This window comes from Marmota marmota, unplaced genomic scaffold (genome assembly GCF_001458135.2).
Source record: "Marmota marmota marmota unplaced genomic scaffold, marMar, whole genome shotgun sequence".
NCBI lineage: Eukaryota > Metazoa > Chordata > Mammalia > Rodentia > Sciuridae > Marmota > Marmota marmota.
Window position 1 is genome coordinate 38,440,967 of NW_025999900.1, and position 24,433 is coordinate 38,465,399.

General features: G+C 45.0%; 1 protein-coding gene across 3 annotated transcripts in view; it reads right to left on the minus strand.

The window, feature by feature from the left end:
* Positions 1–24,433, minus strand: part of Map3k9 (mitogen-activated protein kinase kinase kinase 9) — a 67,314-nt gene that overhangs the window by 17,499 nt on the left and 25,382 nt on the right. For all 3 annotated transcript variants that reach the window (XM_048798888.1, XM_048798889.1, XM_048798890.1), the window contains one exon: positions 5,519–5,699. In XM_048798888.1, coding sequence (XP_048654845.1) covers positions 5,519–5,699 — 181 coding nt within the window. The remainder of the gene's footprint in view (positions 1–5,518; positions 5,700–24,433) is intronic.

Consider the following 24,433-nt stretch of genomic DNA (forward strand, 5'->3'; position numbering starts at 1 on the left):
AGTGATGAGTCACAACAGAGATGCTGCGACCCGAAGGAGGATCACTAAAACCCGGCCAGGATGGGAACAGGAGGTGGCCCTCCAGCTAAGCCCTGCTGTTAAGGGAAGGAGCAGCAGAGCAGGGACAGGGTAAGCATGTGGAGGAGAGCAATCCAGACCAAGGTTTTCCTCTTGAAGACTCCCAAGTGATCAAGCCTGGCTCCAAAAAACAATGTGACAACCAATGTGCGAGGGCACTGGAGTTAGAGGTCTCCTTGGACTGTGCCTTTACCCCAGTAAGGCCTCCAGAGATCATCATTTTCTTTATGTATCTTGACAAGGAAATAGACAATTGCAGGTCTAGACAAGGAGGTAGATTTCAGTTGGTGGCTGATGGACACTTTGGGAAGCCTTTCCTGACGTCCCCTTGTTTGGGCTTCCTTGAACTGTAGTTGTTTGTTTAAAGCCGAAGGGCTCCTAGAGGGCAGGGGTGGCAGTTTTTAATCTTTGGATTCTCAGACTAGCCTGGCTCTGTACACAGGTGCTCACAGACATGTGAATTGGTAGAAGGGCATGGGAATGAATGCCGACTGCACTGGGTGTGCTAGAGTAAGCCTTGCACACCCTCAAGAATTGCACAAGTGTACTTCCTGCCAAACCTTAAATGTGACTTAATCAGACAGTGGTCATACTCAGTAACTTCTACAGAGTGATCTTGAAGAAACTTCAGCATTGATGTCCAGCTTCCAAGGTGGGAGCCACTCCCACCTTCAGCTGCCTGCTCTTGGCACCAGTGCCCACTCCATCCTGGAGAACAAAAACTGAAGTCCCATAGAACCCCCATTGTCACAGGGCCTGACCTTGGACCCTCATGGAGGAATGCTTATCTTGCTCATTGTGCAGCAGGGAAGTCCTAACATAGAGCACTATGTTTTGGGACATAGTGCTGTCAGAACACTGGTAAACACCATTTTCTTGCTCCTTTGAAAAAAGGTTTTTCTCCTGTTGGTGCAAAGTCAGCCTACGTGGCAGTTTCAAAACTCTGGTATCTAGACTCCCATAAGATGATATGTTGTGTATCACCTCTGGTCTGTCGTGACTGTTATACGCAAATTGGCACACACCCACTATAAAAGCTATTTTTGCTGTGCAATAAAGCTGATGCTGTTCTCTGAAACAGCTGATGCTGTTCTCTGGGGTTTCTCTGCACCCTCCAGTTCCCCAGGGCAGGCCCCTCAGCACCCAATCTTCCGTCTAGTCTAAGACAACCAGTTTCCGAGCCCTAAATACCTGGAAAGACAGGGGAATGCTTCAAAGGCTCCAACTTTCCCTGTATGTTCACAGGTATCTCTTTTGTGATAGTTTTCACACTGAGCCCTGGGCGTCCTGTGGAGATGTCTTGGGCCACCCAGAAGAGGGAGGATCCTGGGATCCTACCCTTCTCAGTTTTGACAAGGCAGCTCTGCTCTAACTGTGCTTGTCTGTTCTGCTCAAAGAGCTCTACAGCTAAGAGAAGCATGTGGACTGTTGCTTGAGTGTGAGCAACGCTAACACAGAAAGATAATACACATTTGACTCAAATGCCCATGCTACCACTTACCAGCCACATGCCCTTGAGGAAGCAAGGTCACCTCATCTGTACACCTCATCTGTCTTCCTTAAGACTGCAGTATTCACCTTACAGAGTAGTTACAAGCAATAAGTAATAGCAACAGGCACTCTCCACCCCAAAATCACCATCTATGGCTAGTAAATATGTGCGATTTCTTCTCGGAAAGGGCCTGAAATGAGGAAGAGTCTGGAACTGATAAGGTAGAGCCCCAGAGTCTGGTGAGAGCCTTGCTGAGGGACACCATGACTCAGAGAGGCAGCCTTTCTGGAGATGATGTAACCCATCAGTTTTCTTGTGCCAAGGTTCTCTTTGTTTTTACAATGAATAAATGAAGACTTGGTACTTCTTTGGCAGGAATAGAGTCCAAGAAAGAAAGTGCAGAAAGACAAGTTAGGTGGATGTGAGTACCAGGGTAGGTGGGCAGGAGAGGTCAGTGCAGTAGAGCTCAGGCTCACTCTACCTTGTTGCTCTCCCAGGACTGGAAAGCAATGAAGAGGTCCTTTATAAGCTGACCCTTTGGAAAGGTCAGCTCAGATAAATCTGAGTCCCTCTCCTCAAGGTAGAGCCACCAGCCCCCTCACTGCTGAACCCAAGTCTCTGTGAATTCACTCTTGGATTAATAATTAACCACCTCCAGAAGTTCAGTAATCCCTTGGACCGTTTCAGACGGTCAGGGAAGGGGTGTTCAATTTTTCTGAAAGTGAGGAAAATGATGAGAGTGGATACAACCCTTCCCAACCAGAGGGACAGCACTTCCTCTTATTAACCTGGGTTAACACTAAGGCTACCAGCTTGGGCCGTGCTGTGAAAGTAGATCATTCGTTTCCCTTGAATGAGGAGGGCTGGGGAATTTCTTGCACGTGGTAATTGTCTGATCTCACAGTCCAGGAACCACACTGACTATCTAATAATCTTTGGCAACGATTACTGAACTAATTCATCTGAAAGCATTTCAAATCTATAATGTAACATATAATTTTTCTTCTGGTTTTTAACTCATTCAAACCAATAAATTATTAACACACATATGTATGCAATGTATACTGTTATGGTTTGGATGTGAGGTATCCCCGAAAAGCTCACGAGTCAGTGCAATAAGGTTCAAAGGAGAAATGATTGGCTTGTAAGAGTCTTAACCCATTAGTGATTTAATCCCCTGATAGGGGTTAATTGAGTGTTAACTGAAGTGGTAGGGTGTGGCTGGAGGAGGTGGGAATTGGGGCATGGCTTTGGGAATATATTTGTATCTGGCGAGTAGATTCTCTGCTTTCTGATCACCTGTGAGCTGCTTCCCTCTGCCACACCCTTCCACCATGATGTTCTGCCTCACCTCAAGTCCTGAGGAATGGAGCCTGCTCTCTATGAATTGAGACCTCTGAAACCATGAGCCTCTAAATAAACCTTTCCTCCTCTATAGTTGTTCTGGTCGGGTCTTTTAGTCGTAGCAGCAAAAAAGCTAAAATATATGTTATTATGTCTAGTGACATCATAACATTCATTTATGTGGTAATATGTCCTTGCTATAATGCATTTTAAAAGCAGCTTATAAAACAGAATGATCCCATTTTAAGGGATGGGTGGCTCAGCACACAAATAGACGTGAACAATGGGAAGTTATACTCCATGTATATATGATATGTCGAAATGCATTACTGTCATGTATAACTAAAAAGAATAAAATTTTTTTAAAAAAAATAGTGAGCATATCAAAATACCAATATAGGCTATCTCAAAAATATCCTATGACTTGGCAACTGCATTCCTCTGCACATGCCCAGGAGAACTGAATTTATGTACACAAACCTGAATACGCTCCCCAAAAAAACTCGTACACAAATGTCCACAACATATTCATAATAGCCCCAAAGTGAACACAACACAAATGTCCATCTCCTGACAAACGGGTAAGCATATGTGGCCTATTTATATGTTCATATACTATAAAAACCGTAAAAAGAATGCATTTCTGATGTAAGCTATAAGATGGATGAACCTTGAAGACATTAGGCTAAATGTAAGAAGTAACTCACAAGAGCACACATATCCTATGATTCCATGAATGTGAAACAGCCAGAATAGGAAAAGCCATAGACAGAAGACAAGTTAGTGGTTGCTGAAAAGCAGGGGGAGGACAGATTGGGCAATGACTGATAATAGATATGGGGTTTCTTTTCTTGAGTGATAAAACATGTTCTGAAAATAGGCAGTGGTTGTAGTGAGTTGAATGGTACCCTAAAAAGATCTTGATGTTCTAATATCTAGATTCTTCATTGGAATTAGGACCGTCTCTAGAGGGTGTGATCCTGAGACACCGACTTTAGACCTCTCTGGCCTCCAGAACTATAAAAGAATATATTTCTGTTGCTTTAAGTCACTTGGTTTGTACTAATCTGTTTCTATAGCCCTAGGAAACTAATGACAGTGGTGATCAATACACAACTTTTTTTATATTAAAAATCAATGACGGGGCTGGGGATGTGGCTCAAGTGGTGGCGCGCTCGCCTGCCAAGCGTGCGGCCCGGGTTCGATCTTCAGCACCACATGCAGACAGGGATGTTGTGTCCGCCGAAAACTAAAAAATAGATATTAAAAAATTCTCTCTCTCTCTCTCTCTCTCTCTCTCTCTCTCTCTCTCTCTTTAAAAAAAAAAAATCAATGACGGGCTGGGGTTGTGGCTCAGTGGTAGAGCACTTGCCTAGCATGAGTTGAGGCCCTGGGTTCGATCCTCAGCACCACATATAAGTGAACAAATAAAATAAAGGTATTCTGTACATCTAAAACTACAAATAAAATTTTTTAAAAAATCAATGACTTACATACTTTAAAGGGTGAGTTTTATTGTATGTGAATAATACCTCAATAAAGCTGTCATTTTAAAGAATACGTACACATACACACATACACAGATGCTTATAACACATCAGGAAGAACTAACTTCATAGATTGACAGGTGCTGACAAACCGTAGTCCTTGCTTTTGAATACAAGGCAATACTACTATCCCCTGGCCATGAGATGTGTACTCTGCAGTTGCTCCTCCTTCCTTAATCAGGGCAAGACCTTTTAGATCCATGTCCTTATGCCTCTTGGGCTGACGCTTACTTGGGAGATAGTTGGTCATATCTAGTCTGTAACTCTGCAGTTCGTGGGGTACACTGAGGGGCCATCTTTTCCCATTTCTAGATCAATGTCCAGTAGACACAGCCTTGAGTAAAAGATTAACTGGATAACATAAAAAAAAGGATCATTTTTAAGCTACCAAGAAAAAAAAAGAGACAGCACAAAGAATACTCATTGACTAGGGAAATTACAGAGAGGACATTGGGTTAAACCCTCCCCAAGTCCCACGGTAATGGCCACTGAAGTTGAGCAATCTAGGCTTACCCTGGGGAAGATCTCCAAGAGTGAACAGTGCCCTTACCATCCTCCAGGTCAGAGATGAGAGAACACGGTGCCCCCTGCAACCTACTGGCCTTTCCAGGAAGCAATTTCCAACCTAAAGGGGCCTAGAAGGAGGTGATCTATCTATTTGTTCATTCATTTATTTTGGAGGCATTGGGGATTTAACCCAGGGGCACTTTACTGAGTCCCTAGTCCTTTATTTTTAATTTTGAGACAGGGTCTCACTAAGTTACTTAGGGTCTCACTGAGTTGCTGAAGCTGACCTTGAACTTGGTGATCCTCCTGCCTTAGCTTCCCAAGTCACTGGGATTACAGCCGTGCAGCACTGCACCCGGTATTTTTGCTAGATGGAAACATCTACCAAAACTGTCTCTTGGCACCATGGAAATTAACACAGATTGCCCTTAGGGTGTCACTCAGACCTACTTGGGATGCCTACTTGGGGTAACCTAAGATCTCCAAGTCCTGAAATGTGTGCAGCCAAAACAGTCCTGGGGAACACTACCTCTGCACCTCAGGTCCTCACCTCCACACGTCACTGCCTTTGGAAAACGTAGAGGCACGAATGACTTCAGGAGCCATCCAGGCATAAGTCCCTGCTGCACTCATCTTAGTGGTTCGGTGCCATTCCCGAGCCAGGCCAAAATCAGTGATCTTCAGTATCTTGTTGCTCAGGTCTCCATTCTCCACCTTCTGCAAGATCAGTACTAGACAAGGAAAGGAAGACAGAAGAAACCAGAGTCTACATTAATCACAGGGAAACCACTAAACACAAAGCCCTCCTGCCGTCCTCTTGGCCTCTTCTGTAGGTTCTTCATGGTGCTACCAGAGCCTGATGGCAGGAGCCACCATCTCTTAAACACCTACACTGCATTCACCTTTGAGCCCCCTGTTTTATTGGTACAAACATAAATGCAGTAGAGGATTAGAGGTGATGTCCCACAACTACCTTAAAAGGTAACTTCTTCAGGTTGAGCATCCCTAATCCAAGTATGATTTGGTAGTGTTCAACCAGTGAAATCTGAACAAATATTCCCAAACCTGAGAAAAATCCCAAATCTGAAACACTTCTGGACCCAAGTACTTTTTTAAAATAATTTTTTAATAACGTTATTTTTATGTGGTGCTGAGGATCAAACCCATATGCCACAAATGTGCTAGACGAGCACTCTACCATTGAGCCAGAACCCCAACCCCTAAGTACCTTTAATACTCAACCAGTGTTGCCATCTTCATTTCACAGATGAGGAAACTGTGCTATAGCATTATTAAACAAATCACCAAGGTCACCCAATTAATAATCCAGGACTGAGTGCCAGGCAGCCAGACTCCAGAGACTGCTCTCTTCACCTATAGCCTGATCCCATCTTGTGAAGGAAGAGCTATGAATCACAGGTGACCCTCCAAGGAGTAGCTACTTGTTTGCCAGGGTACCCCTAGGTTATAACCACTCACAGGTCACAGGGGTTGGAGGCACATATTGGATTTTCAAGGTTTCAGACAGCATCTGGACAGCATCCGTGATCACATTACTTTACTCTTAAGAAAGCACAGCTATTAGGCTCTGGAGATTTTGGCATAATCCAGTAACTTCCCCCAAACACCAATAGAGAATGAGTGATGAGTTGGCAAGGTTACAGGCACAAACAAGTTCACACCCCGGATGCTTTTGTGACCGTACCCCAGGAAGGAGGAACCAGTGCACCAAAGCAGTTATACTCTGGTTCCTAACAGGTGCCAAACTCGAACACGGAAGCTCCATCTTGGTTCCCCTAGGGCAGCAGCTGAGGCAGCCTCCCCCTCCTGTTGCTAATCCCAGTGATAAATGTGCCCTTGTGGGAGCCAATCTTGCTAAAAAGACCCAAAACACTACTTGACTAGAGTACTGTAAGGTAAACCAAGGAATTCTGCTGACTGGGCAGCCAGCAAGCCAGCTCTTTGGCCATGTGGAAGCCAAGCCTCCATCCTCACAAGTGGTAAAGTTCCAAAGGCTCCATGCAAGCACTGCTGCTCATGGGTCAGACACTAGGGCACCTGGAATTCAGGGCTCAACAGGCTGCTGTTTAGAGAAAAGAGGAAGGCTCCCCCCTCGTCCATGCCACACAAGCCCAAATGGCAAGGGTGGCAAAGGAACCTGATGCAGACAGAATAGCAATAAGAAGTGCTGACTTAGCTCCATCCAGCCAGATCTATCTAGAGGAACAGCAAAGAGAGTACAAAATAGTTCTCAGCCCTATGTGTGCCAGGGTACTCCAAAGGGCTTCCCACTAGCTCTAACTCCCTTGGCTGGTTCTCCAGTTATCCCACAGAGCCTCCAGAAGGCTGGACCTTTACCTCCTAAGAGGTATTTGCATTAGCAGACTCTGTGAGAGTTCAAACCCTTCCATATCTATATGGAAGGAATCCATGTGGATTCCTTTGGGTAGATAGTTCAGGGCATGGGTTTGAGGCAGGGGCCTCAAGTCACAGCCTGTCCCCCAGATCAAGGTCCATTTAATTGTTATATATTGAAAGAATGTGGGTCAAAGATCTGTGTCCTACGTGCTTCTCAGAAAAGCAGCAGCTCAGAGGGATTACCAGCAGCTATAGAGCTGGAGGCACAAAAGAAAACAGCCACTCCCCAGACCTAATGGACAAAGGCTCTTTCCTCCACACCCTCCCCCTCCTCCCTGGATGCACCCCTCCCCACCCCAGGCTTCCAGCATCTTGAGTGAGTACAGGCCTCCAAATGCTTGGGCAGGTTTTCAAAAAGAAAAGGAAAGGAAAAAAAAAAAATCTTTCTCCATCTCATCTATTAACAAATGATCTTTCCAGACTCTTCTGTGGCAGAGATAATGGTCAAGTAGACATTCAAACTGCAGGCAAGTGACACTAAAGAAACCCTCCATTCCCTCTCCAGAGGCAGCCACCAGCTGCTGACTGTCTCTGAGCCACCCCTAAACAGAAGATTCAGAGGGAATCCTTCCCTTCCCCTTTCATACTCAGTGGGGTTGGTGGCTGGCACCCCCCACCCCACCCCCCAACGTGGCTGGGACAGGGCACAGCAGGAGGAGGATGAAGTTTCATATTAGTCTAAGAGTTGGCTTAATAAGTGTGGCAGAATGATGGGCCAAGAACAAGCCAGGGACAGTCTGTCTGAATGAGAATGCCTTTATACAGGATGGCTACGCTAGGTTCCACTAATTGCCACTGTCCCCTGCTGCCTGACACCCAGCTGACCTTAAACACTTGCTCAACTGCTCAGGGCCCCTAAAGGTATCTGCTTTAGGAATGCATGGTTTAGGAGTCCTAACCTTATCAAAAGAGAGAGGGTGTAATCAAAAACCATCCAGAAATCTTGGCAGAGGGTCATAGACAATACTGTCCTGAAATACGGTAACTACAAAGCATCAGTTATTAATAATTAAAGCCCATAAATTTGTGAAAGCATTCCTCTTTTTGTTTTTTGTTGACTTTTTTATTGAGATGAAATTTGAACGATATAAAATCAGCCATTTTAAAGTGAATAACTCAGTGGCATTTAGTATTTTTACAATGTTGTAGATCCATCACTTCTTATCTGCCTTCAAAAAACATCTTTATGCAGCTGCGGCTGTGGCTCACAGGTAGAGTACTCACCTAGCACGTTTGAGGCGCTGGGTTTGATCCTCAGCACCATATAAAAATAAATAAAATAAGGGTATATTAAAAAAAAAGTTATCACCCCGAAAAGGAAGTCTTACACCCATTCCCTGTTCTTCCCTCCCCTCAGTCCCAGCTACCACCAATGTGCTGTCTCTTCAATTTACCTTTCTGAATATTTCATGTAAGTGAGACACAATACGCTACATCTGGCTTATTTCACTTAATGTTTTCAAGATCTATCCGTATTACAGCTTATATCAGTACAGCTCTCATCTGGTTTTCAGTCCTGGAGACTGAACACAAGGGTACTCTACATACCCAGTCCTCTATTTTATTTTGAGACAGAGTCTTTCTAGGTGGCACTAAACTTACGATTCTCCTGCCTTAGCTTCCTGAGTAGCTGGGATCACAGGTGTGCCCCACTGTATCTCGCATTTGACACTCCTTTTTATGGTTGAATAATGTTCCATTTTGTGTGTGTATGTGACAATTTGTTCATCCATTCATCCGTTGACATTTGAGTCATCTCAGCTTTCTGGCTACTGAGAACAGTGTTGAATACGTATAGATATGTTTATGCGACGATTTCAATTTTCATACCTAGAAATAGAATTGCTGTGTCACATGGCAATTCTATATCTGACTTCTTGAGGGACTACCAAACTGTTTTCCATAGCAGCTGAACCATTTTTACATTTTCACCAGCAGAATATGAGGGTTCCAATTTCTCCACACCCTCACCATGCTCAGAACACATATTTCTGTCATCATCATCATCACCATCCTTGTGCATATGAAGTGGAGTCTCTTTGTGATCTGGATTTGCATTTTCCTAATGGACTAACGATGCTGAACCTTTTTTCATGTGCTTGTTGGGCATTTGCATATCTTCTCTGGAGAAATGTCTATTCGATCCTTTAGCCAATTTTTTAAGCAGGTGATTTTTTTTTTTTGTAAGAATTCTCTATATATTGTAAACTGTTATCTGATAAATTATTTGTGAGTATTTTCCCCATTCTGTAAGTTGTCTTCACTTACTTTAGTTTTATTTGATGTACAAAAGTTTTTAATTTAGATGAAGTCCACTTTATCTATATTTTCCTTTGTTGCTCATGCTTTTCGGTGTAATATCTAAGAATCCAATGCCAAACCCAAGGTCATTAAGATTTACCTCTATGTTTTCTTCTAAGACTTTTAGCTTTTACACTGACCCATTATTTGTTAACTTCTATGTAGCATATGAGATAAGGGTCCAACTTCATGTGGCTATCCAGCTGTCCTAGCACTATTTGAAGAGGAAAGCTTTAAAACATAAAGAGTACAGTTTTCTTCCAACATGCTATCCTGGGCAGGTGGGAAAGGTTATAGTCACAATAGTTTATACATCAGTAACACTGTAGTGAGCCCATTATGAGTTTCTACCACTGATGAGCAGCTGTGACAATAACAAATAATTGTGCTTTCATGTCTTAGAAACCATATCCAGGAGAGTATATTGTGCAGCCCTCACCTCTCATGTGCAGGGAAGTAGAGAAAATACTGAGAACAATGAATGATCCCAGGCCTAAGTCAATAGGAGCCTGGCCAGGGTCAGGCGAACTAAAAAAAGAAAAAAGAAAAAGATGCACTTGAACTAAAGACCTGGTGATTAACCAGATACAGGAGCTTGATGGAGAAGAGAAGAGTCTCTAGCCTTTTATGGTGGCAAGAAGAATGGTAGTAGTCCAACTGGGAAGTTGAGGGGAAAAAGCCCATTTGAGGAAGCCAAGTTCAATTTTGGACTATAGGTCTAGGCTGATAGTAGCCAGAGTCATAGGAAACAGGCAAAGAGAGTAGATAACTGAAGTCCCAGGCTTGACACTCTGTCTATGTGATTCTGGACAAATCCATAAACTCTACTTCTAGAAAATGGGAATAAAAATTAAATGCATTACAGTAACACCGAAGCTAGCAGAGTGCCTGCCACATAAACAGGCACCTAGAACATGCTAGCTAGTATTATTACGAAGAAATATACTATACATGGGACTCTGCGATCAGGTATTTGATGGGGAAAGCCTGGCAGTCCCTGACACATAATAACCATACAATCAATTTTGCTGTATAAATAAATGGAATGTTTTATTAATGCTAGCTTGTTACTTACTCTATAGCTGCATGATGCTGTTTACTTACAAAGTCCTTGTTCATCCTTAAGTCAACCTGTGAAACAGGTGTAATTACCTTCCCCACCTGACCCATGCCAAAAGACACAGAAAGGTCAATCCAGTTGTCTCCAGTCAGTGAGGGATGAGGATGGGAACTGGATTCAGATCCCTCTGGTCTCAGAGCCACATTCTTCACCTCTATGCTGTGCAATCCAGGGGCCAGAAACATTCTGTGTCCTTTAACACCTTCCTCGGTTTCTGCCCAACATTAACGCGGTCTTGATAAGTCTTCTCTGCTCTCCCTTTTCCTCGATTCTTCCTTCGGCAGAAACCAACACCACACAGCTGAACACCATACACACTCCTCTAACCATTCCCAACCGCTGCACCTGAGTGTGTCTCATTCTCGGCTCTAGAATACGACGGGATCTGACTTGGAGGTAGTAAGCAGCTCATTCCCTCTCATCTGGAACCCAAGCCACAGCCCCACCCAGAACCATGCACAGGACCCAGGTTTCTGGAAGACCGCTCCCCTTACTGGCCACTGACTGGACTGAAGGAATACCTGCACATCTTCTGAGACTATGGACTTCCTCATCCTTTTGCTGCCAGGCATTAGGGGGAGCCATGGGTCTCGGGGACGAGAGAATGAGTAGTACCCCCAGCTGGGGTTCACCAGTGACTAACACATCCCACTGGCGCAAGGTGGGGTGGGGTTGGGGGGGTTCCACAAAGAAGGATGAGCTGGAGATTCTGCCCTCAAGGGCCTTCCACCTTCTCTGAGGAAAGTTGTGTGACAAAACTGAATATCATGTCAAGACAAGAGCGCGCCAGTAAGAACCAATACTCAACTACTAGTACGATAGATCATCATGGTTTTTCCAAAGTTCAATAATCCAAGAACATTGTTCTTGTTTTCAGATCAGAACACTCCTTAGTGCCTTTTACTTAAAATTTTTCTTTAGAAACTGACTTTTAAAAAAATTACTTAGAAAAGAAATTTTAGGTTACTATTGATAATGGGAAAGCCAAGTATTCTTCTAACATGATGTAAATAAATAAATGTTGAGTTTCTGTAGACCTTACTACTTACTGGTCCAAGTTCGGAGCCTGCTTTCTCTGTTAGAAAGGGAAGACTCGAAGAGTCAAACCAGCACCAAAACAACACCCATCCTCCACAGACACAGGCAGCGGAGTGACTTTCTATGGGAGCAACATAATTTAATGCAGACCGCCTAAATGGACTCAAGGCCATCCCCTGCTAGGAGGACAGAGGAAGAAATGCAGGGTGGAGGGTTAAAGTGTCCACAAGGGCTTTGTGAGCTTGATCTAATACCACTGGGCTAAAGGCCTGGCTCTCAAAACTTGACATAGCTGAGGACGTGGTCCTATTAGGTCTTAATGGTAAACTTAGCTTTGGCAGTGATTTATCAATTTGAGATTTCTTATTTATTATTCATCTCCATTAGCACAGGGGGCCCTGATTTGCTAAATGCTCATCCTGGCACCAAGGCCCCCGTCCCCAGGCTTTCATTAGGTTGACATGATTTGTTTGGCCCCCTCTCTCCTAGACTAAGCAACTAATCTGTTTTGACAATTGTATTGTTTGGGTCTTTTCTTTTTTAATCTGTTAAATGTACTAAAATATTGTACATAGAGAAGAGTGCGTAAAATGTGTATATGGTTTTTAAAAATAAGATTAAAAGCCCATGTAATGCCATCCAGCAGCCCCACAATGTTAATTTTTTTTTTCTTTCTTCATTCATTCTTTTTTTTGTATGTGCTGGGGATGGAACACAGGCCCTTGGTCATGCTAAGCACATGCTCTACCACAGAGCTACACCCTGGCTCCACGATGCCAACCTCTGGGATTCATCCCTTTGTTTCTCTTTATGATTTTACCACCTAAGTATACATCCTTAAGTAAGATAAGGTTTACTGTTGACAAAAAGAGTGGCAAGCAAAAATGGAACTGCGTGCACTTGTTTCCTAGAGCCACCATAACAAATTAACACCAACTGGGTGGCTTACAAAAAAAGAAATTCATTCACTCACAGTTCTGGAGGCCGGAAGTCAGCAGGACCATGCGCCCTCCAAAGGCTGTGGGGGAGAATTCCACCATGCCCCCTCCAGCATCTGTCCTTAGTGCTCCTTGGTTCAGGGGCAGCATAACTCATCTCTGCCCCCAGACTCATATGGTGCTCTTCCCTCTGTGTCTGTCTGTGTGTCCTCATAGCATGCTCTGTTTGTCTGCGTCTTCTCATAAAGATACAGTCACTGGATTAGGGCCCACCCTGGCCCAAAATGACTTCATCTTCACTACATCCACGATGACTATTTCCAAACTTCACTGGTTAGGACCTCAGCATACTTTCTGCAAGGTGGCAGGGAGATACAATTCCACCCACAGTTCAACGTATGAGTGAAAATACTGCCTTGGCTAGACGTGTTATGCCAGATTCGTAGGACCCCAATAGACCTCCAGGAGCCAAATCCGATGCAATCACACAAGAGTCTTTATTGCGAGCTGGAGCCTGGACTCACAACCATTCCCGATGCAGCGGTCCCAGGGAGTGAGTCCTGGTCCTTTGTTCAGTGCGATTTTATAGGTTTTTGGGGGATACTTTATGTGTCACAACATCACACAGCAAATCATTCCATACCGCGGGAAAATCAAACAACAACTCTTAACATTGATTAGCACATTCACTGGTGGGAACAGGTTGGGTAAGGGTAATTGGTTAATATAAGAGGAGGATTCATTTGAACTGATTGGTTTAGGCCATGAGGGGTGTACGTGCTAAACTACATGGTTTCCCAACATGTTATCAACCACCATAAACTACTTGGGGGTCATCTGGCATCCCAGGTATTTTCCCTGTCTCATGCTGATTGGAGGTTGCTAGGGGGGTTGCTATGGGTCCTCACCTAGCCTAACTGAGTCAAGGACACCTGGCGCTGCAGACCTCTCCTGTTATTTACAAACAACTCAGCAGGGTGGGTATGTGCTTAGGAGTGCTCTGGGGGGTTTTTCCAAGGACAAGGGTCACGCCCCCTTCCTTAGGACAGGCCTTGAGGTAGAAGCTGCTGTTATTTATTTATTTTTAAAAATGGAGTCACATTAGTTTCTCAGACGGAGCCTCACGGAAGGCAATAAGCAGGCTAACCAGGTGTCCAGTTATGGTTCCAGAGAATTTATAAGAGCCCCGGGAAAGTCCCTAGGCAAGATCATGAATGAGTTCTGGGAAACAAGGTAGCCACGGTGTGGGTGCCTGGCCATAGGAAGAGATGCTGGACCTCCATCAGGAATATGGCTGGGGCAGTGGCTCCTCGAGTATTTTGTTTCTAAATTCACTCTGGTCTACCTCTAGTTCTCAGGGTTGGGCAAAGAAAACACTCTGTAAAGGTAAAATGAGTGTCCATCTAGTGAGTGCGGCAAGGAAGGCCTGTCCTCAGCCCAGGGGCCAGACAGCCAAGGGCAGACAGCAACCTGACCGGGAAGTCAGTCCTCAGTAAGTCGATGGCACACCCACAGGGGGTGAGGTGGTGAGGACAGCCTGAGTCATGCTGTTGGGGTCTGAACTGCTCATCCTCCTGCCTGGGGCACAGCCATTCCCCAACACCTCCCCTCAAGGTCCTCGGTTTCTTCTCTCAGAGTACATTCTCCATGTGTAGAAGTTGAATGTGTGTGTGTGTGTGTGTGTATTTTTGTGTGTTTGTGTGTGAGAAAGTGTCTATCTTCCATGTTTGGAATAAAGATGACTGGAGATTTTCATTTATAACTGCATTATTTTCTTGCTTCCAACACTGCTAAGATGCCCTGAGCCATTTTCCCTTCTGATCCTCTGTGACATGTCTTTTTCTCTGTGGAATTTTTCAGTTTCTTCTCTTGGTCCCCAGTGTTTTAAAATGTCAAAGGGATGTGCCTTGCTTTCTAGACTAGTTCTTCAATTACCTTTTTATTTTTATTTTTGGACACTGGGAATTGAACCCAGAGGTGCTTTAACACTGAGCTACACTCCCCACACCTTTCGGGGTGTTTTTTGCTTATTTGTTTGTTGAGACAGGGTCTGGCTAAGTTGCAGAGGCCGGTCTTGAACTCTCGATCCTCTTAACTGCTGGGATTACAGAGGAGCGTCTCCACATGGACAAATTATCTTTTTTCCTCTCTCTCTCTTTTTTTCCTTTTGCTCTTTATTCTGAGAAATACCACTCTGTGTTAGTCGGCTTTTCATTGCTGTGACCAAAATACCCAGCAAGAACCAGGTACAGGAGGAAAAGTTTATTTTGGGCTCATGGTTTCAGAGGTTTAGTCCATAATCAGCCAACTCCTTTATTCTGGGCATAAGGTGAGGCTGAAGGATGTGGCAGAGGCAAGCTGCTCAGCTCCTGGCAGTTGGGAAGCAGAGAGAAAGAATGGGAGAGAGAGAATGCCTTGGCCCAAAATACAACTGCCAAGGGCATGCCCCCAGTGACCTACTTCCTCCAGCCTCACCCAGCCTGCCTTGCAGTTATCACCTAGTAGCCCATTCAAATTATCAACCCATCAAATGGATTAATCCAGAGATGAGGTCACAACCCTCATCATGTCATCATTTCACTTCTAAACATTCCTGCATTGCCTAACACATCAGGGGACATGAAAGATCCAAACTCTTGGGGTCCCCTAACTCTTCTACTGCATTTTTTAATTTCCCTATCATGGTTTCATCATTTCCAAGAGAGCTCCTTTTTAATTCTCTACTTTTTTTTAAAGTGGGAAGTACCAATGTAGCTAAGTAACATCTGTTTTTGCAATACCGGAATAATGTCTTTTCCTTTGCCTACGTGTATTACTAATAGCTCTTTTTTATTTCTTTGTTCATTTTCTCCCAGTATAGTTTGTTTCAGCTGTTTTTTTTTTTTTTTTTTCAATTTGTGTTTTGGTCTCTAATATACTTTTGCTTAGAGGTATGGTCATCCTTGGTAGTCTGTTCATGATGGAGTATCATAACTGTTATTCTGTTTAAAAAAGAATCCTTAACATTTTAAAGGCATGGATTGAAATATTTACAAATGTTATAAATATGAGTAGAAATCAGGCCATGAGGGGGGTGGGGTAGTCCCCAGCACAAAGGCTTCAGTGTATGAACACTTATTTCTTCTCTCTATTTTTTAAATATAGTTGCCTTATTGTCTACTGAGCTTGGTGTCTGCAGTGTAGAAATCTGGTTTTACCTCTTCCAGAAGGAACTGGCAGTCAGGCAATCGCATGGAGCAGAGGAGGAAGAGATCTGTGGGACCCAACTATACTGTATATGATCTCTACCCAGTCTTTTTGATTTTAGCACCCTCTTTCCCCCAATTCCAGCTGGTGCCTAGACTTCTTAGGTTTCTGTGGTATAAATTGATTGGTTTTTTGTTTCCCGGCCATCAGCTTAAAAGTCCCTTTCTTGAAGGCCCTACATCTGTTAGCACCTTCCATCTGTTTTCCAGCTTCTAAACCTCAGTTGCTGTTGCCTCGTCTCAGGTGCCTCATCTGAGAGTCTGCTGTCATTTCAGGAGACGGCAAAGGCAGATGCACCATCTGTGCATGTTCGATTTGCCACCCTGATGTGGAACCTGCCTCAGTTTTTCGAGCTTTCTTGGAGGAGAAAGAAAGAAACTGGAACCATCTGCATCCAAAGAATCTGCAAAGGCTTCCACCTTCTCGAGCGTGGTTCTTCCATCTTTCCTGAGAGACAGAATTTGTCCTGGGAGAGTGTAACAGAGGAAGGTACAGCTTCTTCTCCTCTGAGTTGTAACAAGGCAGCAAGAGAACACCAACAGTTGTGGGCCGGGATGCCTGGGGTCCACTTCCCCATCTACGTGGTCTCCCTACTGAGGGGCTCACAGTTTGTAATTCCCTGAAATCACTGCCAGTCTTTCCCTGGGGCCAGCTCAGCTCCACCTCTCTTCTGAGCTGAGGAATAACTAAACCCAAAGGCAAAGAAGAGTTAGGCAAGGTGACTCTACCCCAGAAAAAAGCCCCATTCCCCAGTCACGGAAGCCTGCAGGCGCCTGAGTCAGCACTTGAGAGGTTTGCTTCCGCCGGCAGCAGCAGGCTGTCTCCAGTGAAGGAAGGAAGATGATCTCCAACCCCATTCCCAGCCGCAGCCCCAGTGCCAACAGGGCAACTGCTGCACAGAGCAGGCCCCTGGGAGCTGACTCAGCAAGAGCCACGTGAGACAGCCTGACTCATGGGCCACTACCAGGCACGAGAGCATGGCAGGCATCCCCCAGCCTCTCCTGGCCCTGGCCCTCTGCCCACACCATCCCTCCGGGCAAGGCCAAGAGAGGCCAGACTTGCTTACTAAGGCAAATGATTCACCACCTAGACTCCCAGACTCCGGGCCTCAGAAGAGGTGTGGTGTCGCCTGGAGACTGGGAGATGCCAACAGCAGCTGAGGCCCCAGCTGGGTTCCGTGGTGTCAGCAGAGCTGCACTGTGTTTCACTGGCACAACCAGCAAAGCTGTGCTTCCCCACAAGCTTTCAGGCAAAGGCAGGCAAAAGTCCCTCAGAAGAATTCTGGAAAGGTGAAGAAAACTGGGTCCTTGGGGGCGGATTTAGGACCCATCTGCTCTTAGTATAGAAGACAAACCAAAGCAAATGGATGTGTGCAAAGCTAGCGCTCCTGGCAAAGGCAGAAAGCATTCAATTCGGTGACCTTTTCCTGTGCCCGAGCCAGAATAAAGTTAAACTGTCACGGACTATCTACATCTGTAACCTGAGGAGGCAATAATAGATGCTCAATAAACATTTGTCTTGAATGTATGAATGGAAGCCATCACAAAGCATGTCTGATTAGATCAGTTCAGGCACAGGTCCCCAAACACCTGTTCAAGGGCTTTATATCAAAAGAGCTCTCTATAAGAAGCTAGATGAATGATTTTGAACCTTTTAAAATATATCCTTTCAGCTAAAAAACAACAACAACAAAAAAGTAACTATGACCCTAGTTGTTCTTTTACATTATATATTGGCTGAGAAAAGGAAAAAAAATACCCACAACCATTGTTTATGGAGGCTTGAGTGTCAGGTCCTGGGCTAAGTGATTTACATCCATGATCTTATTCAAAGCTCTCAACAACTCTGGAAGGTAGGTACTATTACTGTACCCAGTTTCAAATGTGGAGACTGAAATTCAGACTGGTTGGTCCACAGGTTTAACAGGCAGAGGCCAGATAGAATCTAGGTCTGAATGAACTCACAGTTGGGCAAAGATCAACATGCCATATCACACAGCCTCAAGAGAAGACTTGCAACTGAATTTGAGTTTTATCAACACAGTAACACCCGTGCACATTTGAAAAACGAAAGTACTACACACTCGCATAGTAGTCCCTCCAGGGGGACCTCTGATCTCAATGTTGCGACCAGAAGCACATTAGGCAGAAGGCAGCAGATTTTTACTCCTGGGGAAGGGCTCTACTTGTCTGCTGTCTTCTCATATCCAAGAAGGTATCCCAAGGCCTCCAATTCCAGAGGAGTGAACAGGGAAGAAATCTCCAAGTAAGGGTTAAAGTAGAAGGTCCAAGTCATCAGTGTTTGTGAGAAAGAACAAATTGAAAACACAGCAGAATGGCCTGCAGCCCCAGCGGCACATCGAGGAAGGACTGACAAGGGATTATCCACAGGAAAAGAGCTTGAAATCTGTGACCCAGACTGCTAGTCACAATGGTCTTTCTCCCCTCCTCTCACAGTAACAGCATCCACGACTTCAAGACGGTCATTCGGGGGCTGGTGTGGTAGCTCAGTGGTAGAGCGCTTGCCTAACATGCATGAGGCACTGGGTTCCATCCTCAGCACCACATAAAAATAAATAAATAAAATAAAGGTATTGTGTCTATCTACAATTAAAAGTGTTTAAAAAAAAAAAAAAAGATGGGCATTCGGCCAAACAGTAATGACTCTTCCCAGTCTCCTTATTCCAAGATGTAGCCAGGCAACTAAGGAGTGGCATGTGGCTGCTCTCTGCAACCCATCTTAAAAGATACCACTCAGGCCCTTTGGCTCTTGGTCTTCTTCCTCCCTTTGTACACTGTGCTGCCTGAAATACTAAGGTGATGGCCTGAGGTTTAGCTACCACCTTGGACCGTGGGATAGGACCAAGCCCAAGAGTTGGCAGAGTTGTGCACAGGGGGGAGTATGTCATGGAACGGCCACGTCGTGTCAACTACAGGTGACCTCCCACCAGATTTTTACATACAAGAGAAACAGACTTCTTTCTTATTTCAGTCATTATTACTTTAGGTGTCTGTTTCTCCTAGCAAACCTCATCTAATTAATACAAGGTTCAATTCTAACACTACGAAACCTCTTTAAGGCAAAAGAGAAATAGATGTACTAAAATTGCAAATCTAAACCACGCAATAAGATCTCAGTACAATATAGCCAGGCAATAAGATCTCAGTCAATATAGCCAAAGGTTTGGACAGCCTCCCTGAGCTGCTATAAAATGAACCAAATTGAAACATATGTTTCAGCAGCATATTTTTAAAGTATTAAATCACATTCTATAATAAGTAAGTATTGACTTAAACTGTTCAAAAAAAGAGCCCACGTGTACAAGAAGCCCATATGTACCAGGCGCTGCGTGAAGCACTGGCTGTTCAAAGAGAAATTAAACCAGTACCTCCCCTCAGGAAGATGCCTAACCAGCAGGAGGAAGTCGGAGAGTAAGAAGGGACAGAGCAGGGGCCCATCTTCATTTATTATAAACCTTGTAATATATTTGGCTTTTAAAACTATATTATGTGTAGCTTACTTCAAAGAAAATTATATCAAAAATATATAATAGCCAGTTTTAACAATGTATGTGACAAAACTATAAGAAAACAGTAGTATTCAAAAATACATACTTTAATCTCATGTCCTTGTTGTTTGTTTTTAGGATATTCTATCGGATGAAAAAAATCACCTGAAAGCTATATACCAACATGCTAACAGGTGGTGATCTCTGGATAATGAGATTATAAGTAACAAGTTTTTTTTCTGTTTTTATTCATCTGTACTGTTGAAATCATCTACATTTGAAACATGCATGTTTGTGAAGATTGAGAATTCACTCCTTTAGGAATAATGGCAGCGGCTACTATTTCTCGCATCCCTTCTACATGCCAGGCACCACATTAGGAACTCTGCACACATGTGCTGCCTCACTCACTCCCCCTGGCAATCCTACAAGCCAGGCAGTATCCCCATTTCACGGGTGAGAAAGCTGGGGCTTGAAGGTTCAGTAACTCCTCCACATCCAGGAAGAGGAAAAGCCCGGACTGGACACCCTGGACCCCTCCTCTGGCTCCTAAGCCCACTCTCCTTCCCTTAGTCCACGCTGCCCTTCCACGAGGAGTTACATCTCCACAATCCCCTCTGCTTCTCTACAAAACTGGTCTCTTCCCCACCACAGTGTAGGAAATACATCTTCTTTTTGTTTGTCTTGGGCAAGTCTCAGGTTGTAAATTAGCTGGGCAGGAACCTCCCCTAATCCTATGTCCTGAATAGACCAGTGCCCACACCACGGCTGGACACAGAGGCAGCACTAAGAGTGGTTTTCTTTTCTTTTTGGTATCAGCGATTGAACCCAGGGGACACAGAACCACCGAGCCACGTCCCTGGCTCTTTATATATTTTATCTAGAGAGAGGATCTCACTAAGTTGCTTAGGGCCTCGGTAAGTTGCTTAGCCTGGCTTTGAACTCACAATCCTCCTGTCTCGGCTCCCTGATCCGCTGGGATTACAGGCGTGCCTCACTGCACCCAGCCCAAAGTGGTTTTCTATAGAGCACAGACTAGTCGATAGATTCTTCTCACTGGCAGGGCCAAGAAAGGAAATCTGTGTTTGTAACAGAGGAGAACTGGCAGAGAAGCTACCAAAGCTAGTTGTCAAACCCAATCTACCTCCGCAGCCCTTTCCCCTGGAACCCTGGGTGTCTCTGGCTGATATAAACTAGTACTAGAGTGCTGTTATAAATCTTTCTAGGGAAGGGAACCAACCTTTTATAGTTAAATGACAAGCTTTGGAAGTTAAGACTAAATCTTTGGGAGACTCACAGATATTCAGGATCAAACAGGACAGCTCTGGCAAGTTGTGTCGGTAAAAGCTTCCTGGCAGCAGGGTCTCCATGGGCATAAGTGGCTGAGACAGTGCATTAATGTGAGGGTTGGAGCAAGGGTTCTGATGGACAGGACAAATAACCCTTTTACACCAGGTCTGAATCCTCTTTAGAAATTCTGAGTTTTGCTTCAGATCGTGTACAGGCTGGACCTTGCAAATACCACCCATGATCTTTGATCCACATGCTTTACCTGTCATATCCAGCTAAACCACCAGTAAGGTCAGCAGGAGGGCTGAGAGGTAGAAACTTAAGTGCTCAAAAGTGCGAAGATGAGAGCTAATAATGCAGAGGACTCCCTAGGATCCCAAAGCTCTGCCCTCTCCGTTGGAGCTCCACCCTCAAGATAGGTATTCACAGTATTTGGTTCTAGCAGCAGCTGATGAGGGCAGAACAAGCATTCTTGGTCCAAAATCTCTATTTTTAATTTCCAGAATGCTCTCCCATCAGCCCTTTAAGACACTGAGCTCTAAGAACTGTGAAATGCCTGGACCAACCCACCTTTCACATCCTACCCATCACTAGGGTCCTGTGACTTGGCCTAGGGCCTATCTCACAACTCCCTTCACTGAGACTCTCTGCTTCCACCCATACCAAATCAGCACCCATGTATCTTTTTTCTTTTCTAAAACGTGTGCCTTACCCAGTGATCCATCCACAGAAAGGGCCTCTAGAGCTGGTAAGAAAGGCTGAGACTCACATACCAGAAAGGCAACATGTGTCAACTCCCAAACCTCCAGACTTTGGCTCCATTGTGCACAGGTGGCTTCCATCAACCCTGGGGAAAACATTATTCGCTGCTTGTTCTCCCCAGGAAAGGACAACCATTCTTCTCACCCCCAAACAGAGGAAAAGTTCTTTTATAAAAGGAGACTCTCCTTTCTCCATCAAGTCCAGGGTTCCCCTATTCGACTAGTCTGATGCCCTTGGAGTGGTCAGGGTGGACCCCTGAAGCACAAGGCTCATATACTGACCAGGCAACCCCATGCCCAGCAGGTCAACCTTTGAGACACTGGGCTTTACCCTCAGAAATATATTATCAGGACATCGAGGCCCCGCCCTGACTGACTGTAGCCTCCACTCAGCTCTGGGGAAAGAGGCCCCAGCACCCTGGTAGAAAAGAATGTCGGGTTAGATAAAGCCTCTAAAATACTACCCACATCCCAGATCAGAATTTTAACCAAGAGAGAATCTATGTTGCTACTCCAAGAAATCAAGACTCCTCCCAGACAACACTCATGCCTGAGAATCTACAGATTGTGGCAAGTAAAAGATGTCAACTGCTTTAGTTATTGGAAGATGTCAGCGTTTTCACCTGCAGAGGCAGCAGGGAGAGAAAGAGAGACTTACAGATGATTCCACAAAGGAAAATAGGATGGGACTTTCCATTCACACTGGCCCAACTATACCTGCAACCACTGCGAGCACTTACTGGGCACTTACTACACGTCAAGCGCCGTGCTAAGCATTTTTGCACACTACCTCATTTAAAACCTCACAGGACTCGTAGCTTTAACCTTTATTGACAGGTGCAAAGGCTGAGGCTGAGCTATTCCCCAAGGTTTCACAGCCAGCAAGTGGTCAAGCAGGGACCACGGGCTTTGGCTTCTGTGCTCCTCACAATGACCTTATTCTATCCCATCTGCCCATCTTGTCTGAACACCTGCTATGGAAGTAACAGATGTACGGAGGAAAGGAGTGCCTCAGAAGACAGTCAGAACACACAGCCGCTCCCTGAGCCTTCAAGGAAGGACAGGGTTTGACCCACGGAGGATAATCAGGAGAAGACCACTCTCTGTAGGGGAAACAACATGATGGCAGGCCAAAGAGGGAGGGACTGATAAATCTAGGAAACAGTCTGTTGTAGCTGAAATAGAATCTATATGAAGAGGAAAGAAGGAAGATGGAGCTGAAGGGCTGGGACAGGACTAGAGACTGCAGGTGGCACCAAGGGGCTTGGAATCTACCCTTGGACTTTTCCCAAGCAGTTTTAAGCAGGAAAGTGGTGTGATTGTTTGTGTTTCAGCAAAACAACCACAATGCTGGCAGCAAGGACACTGTAAGTAACCTAACACGATTGTCCAGAAGATGATGAAAGACATGTCACTACGGTATGGGGTTGGGGGTCATGGGAGAATCTGACAGTAATTAATTTCACACACAGGGAGAGAGAGAGAGTGACCACTGAGTCCTAGGAAATCTCTCTGGCATCACCTCACCTATTCACTATAATTGGGTACCTGATGCATAGAAGGTACTAGCATTTATTGAACAGAAGGACTTTTAGTGGTCCCACTTCCCTATCTCTGGGCTAATATCTCTTCCAACAGGCATTAAAACTTCCCATCCTTCCAGCCTCCACAACCACCTAGGAGCACAGTTCTCTCACCTTCGGTTGCTACCACCAACTCCCACATTACTGCCAGTACTGAGTGGACCGGATACAGTTCCATGGTTCCGCAGGCTAAGACCAGACACTGTTTTCCTCCTGCAGTCATCTAAGACAACTGGCGAGCCCCCAGATCATCAGCGCATTGTATTGACAATGTCAGTCAAGGACCCGCAGGCAACTCAGGGAATGGCACAGGCTAAGAATGACACAAGAGAGGACACATGGACAGAAGAGCTTTCCAAGACACAGTGCCCAGGAATGCTGGGTACTTAACGGGACTGGGACACTAGGGCCTCAGTTCAAACCCAAGAGTGTCCAGGGTTCCAGGCCACTCCCAATTCTGGGTGGCCATAAATATGTGCCTCGGAGAGTGAGGGTAAAACCAGATGTATACGTGTGGACCAGAACACGAGAAACAAATCAGAGCACTAACTTCACAATGCGCCCACGCCTCTGTGTGCCACATGATTCAGCAGCAGTGAGGTGTGGATGTCTGCAGCCTTATCGGGCTGGAGGATGGAAGAAGACATGATGGGGAACTAACATATTTATAGGCCTCTATTCATCTGCCTTGAAGAATGACTCCTTTAGCCAGCCCCAGCTTCCCATGGGAACTTCACTCTCATCTCCTTTTGGATACTGTGCCCCCTTCCCACAGCTCCCATGCTGCTCTGCTGAGTAAAAGCTTCTTGTGTTTAAAACAGAAAAATAGGTGCCATTTCCCTGACTGAATCTCCCAGCATGTGTTTGCAGGACATCCTGCTCTAACATCCTAAAATACGACTACTTCATAAGACATCCATCCACCTGGACACCTACAGTTGTTGCCATCTTGTGCAAATTAAGCTCAGATAACACAGCTGGAACTTGAGCCCTGAGCCCGGCCAGACACAAATGTCACCAGCAGGAAACAGCCAGAGGCAGAGATTTGGTGCAGCTACTGTCCTTACTAAAGAGTTCTCCCTGCCTAGAGTTCTCCCACCTTCCCAGCCCACATTAACTAAAAGGAACACACCCAGTATGTGCCAGACAAAAATAATCTAAAAAGAGGAGGCACATTAGACCCTTGATGGTTCTGTCCACAGAAATCAGTTCTTCTGGTGGTGGACATGGGGTGTGGCTCTTGCACAGTTCCCTAGGATCTT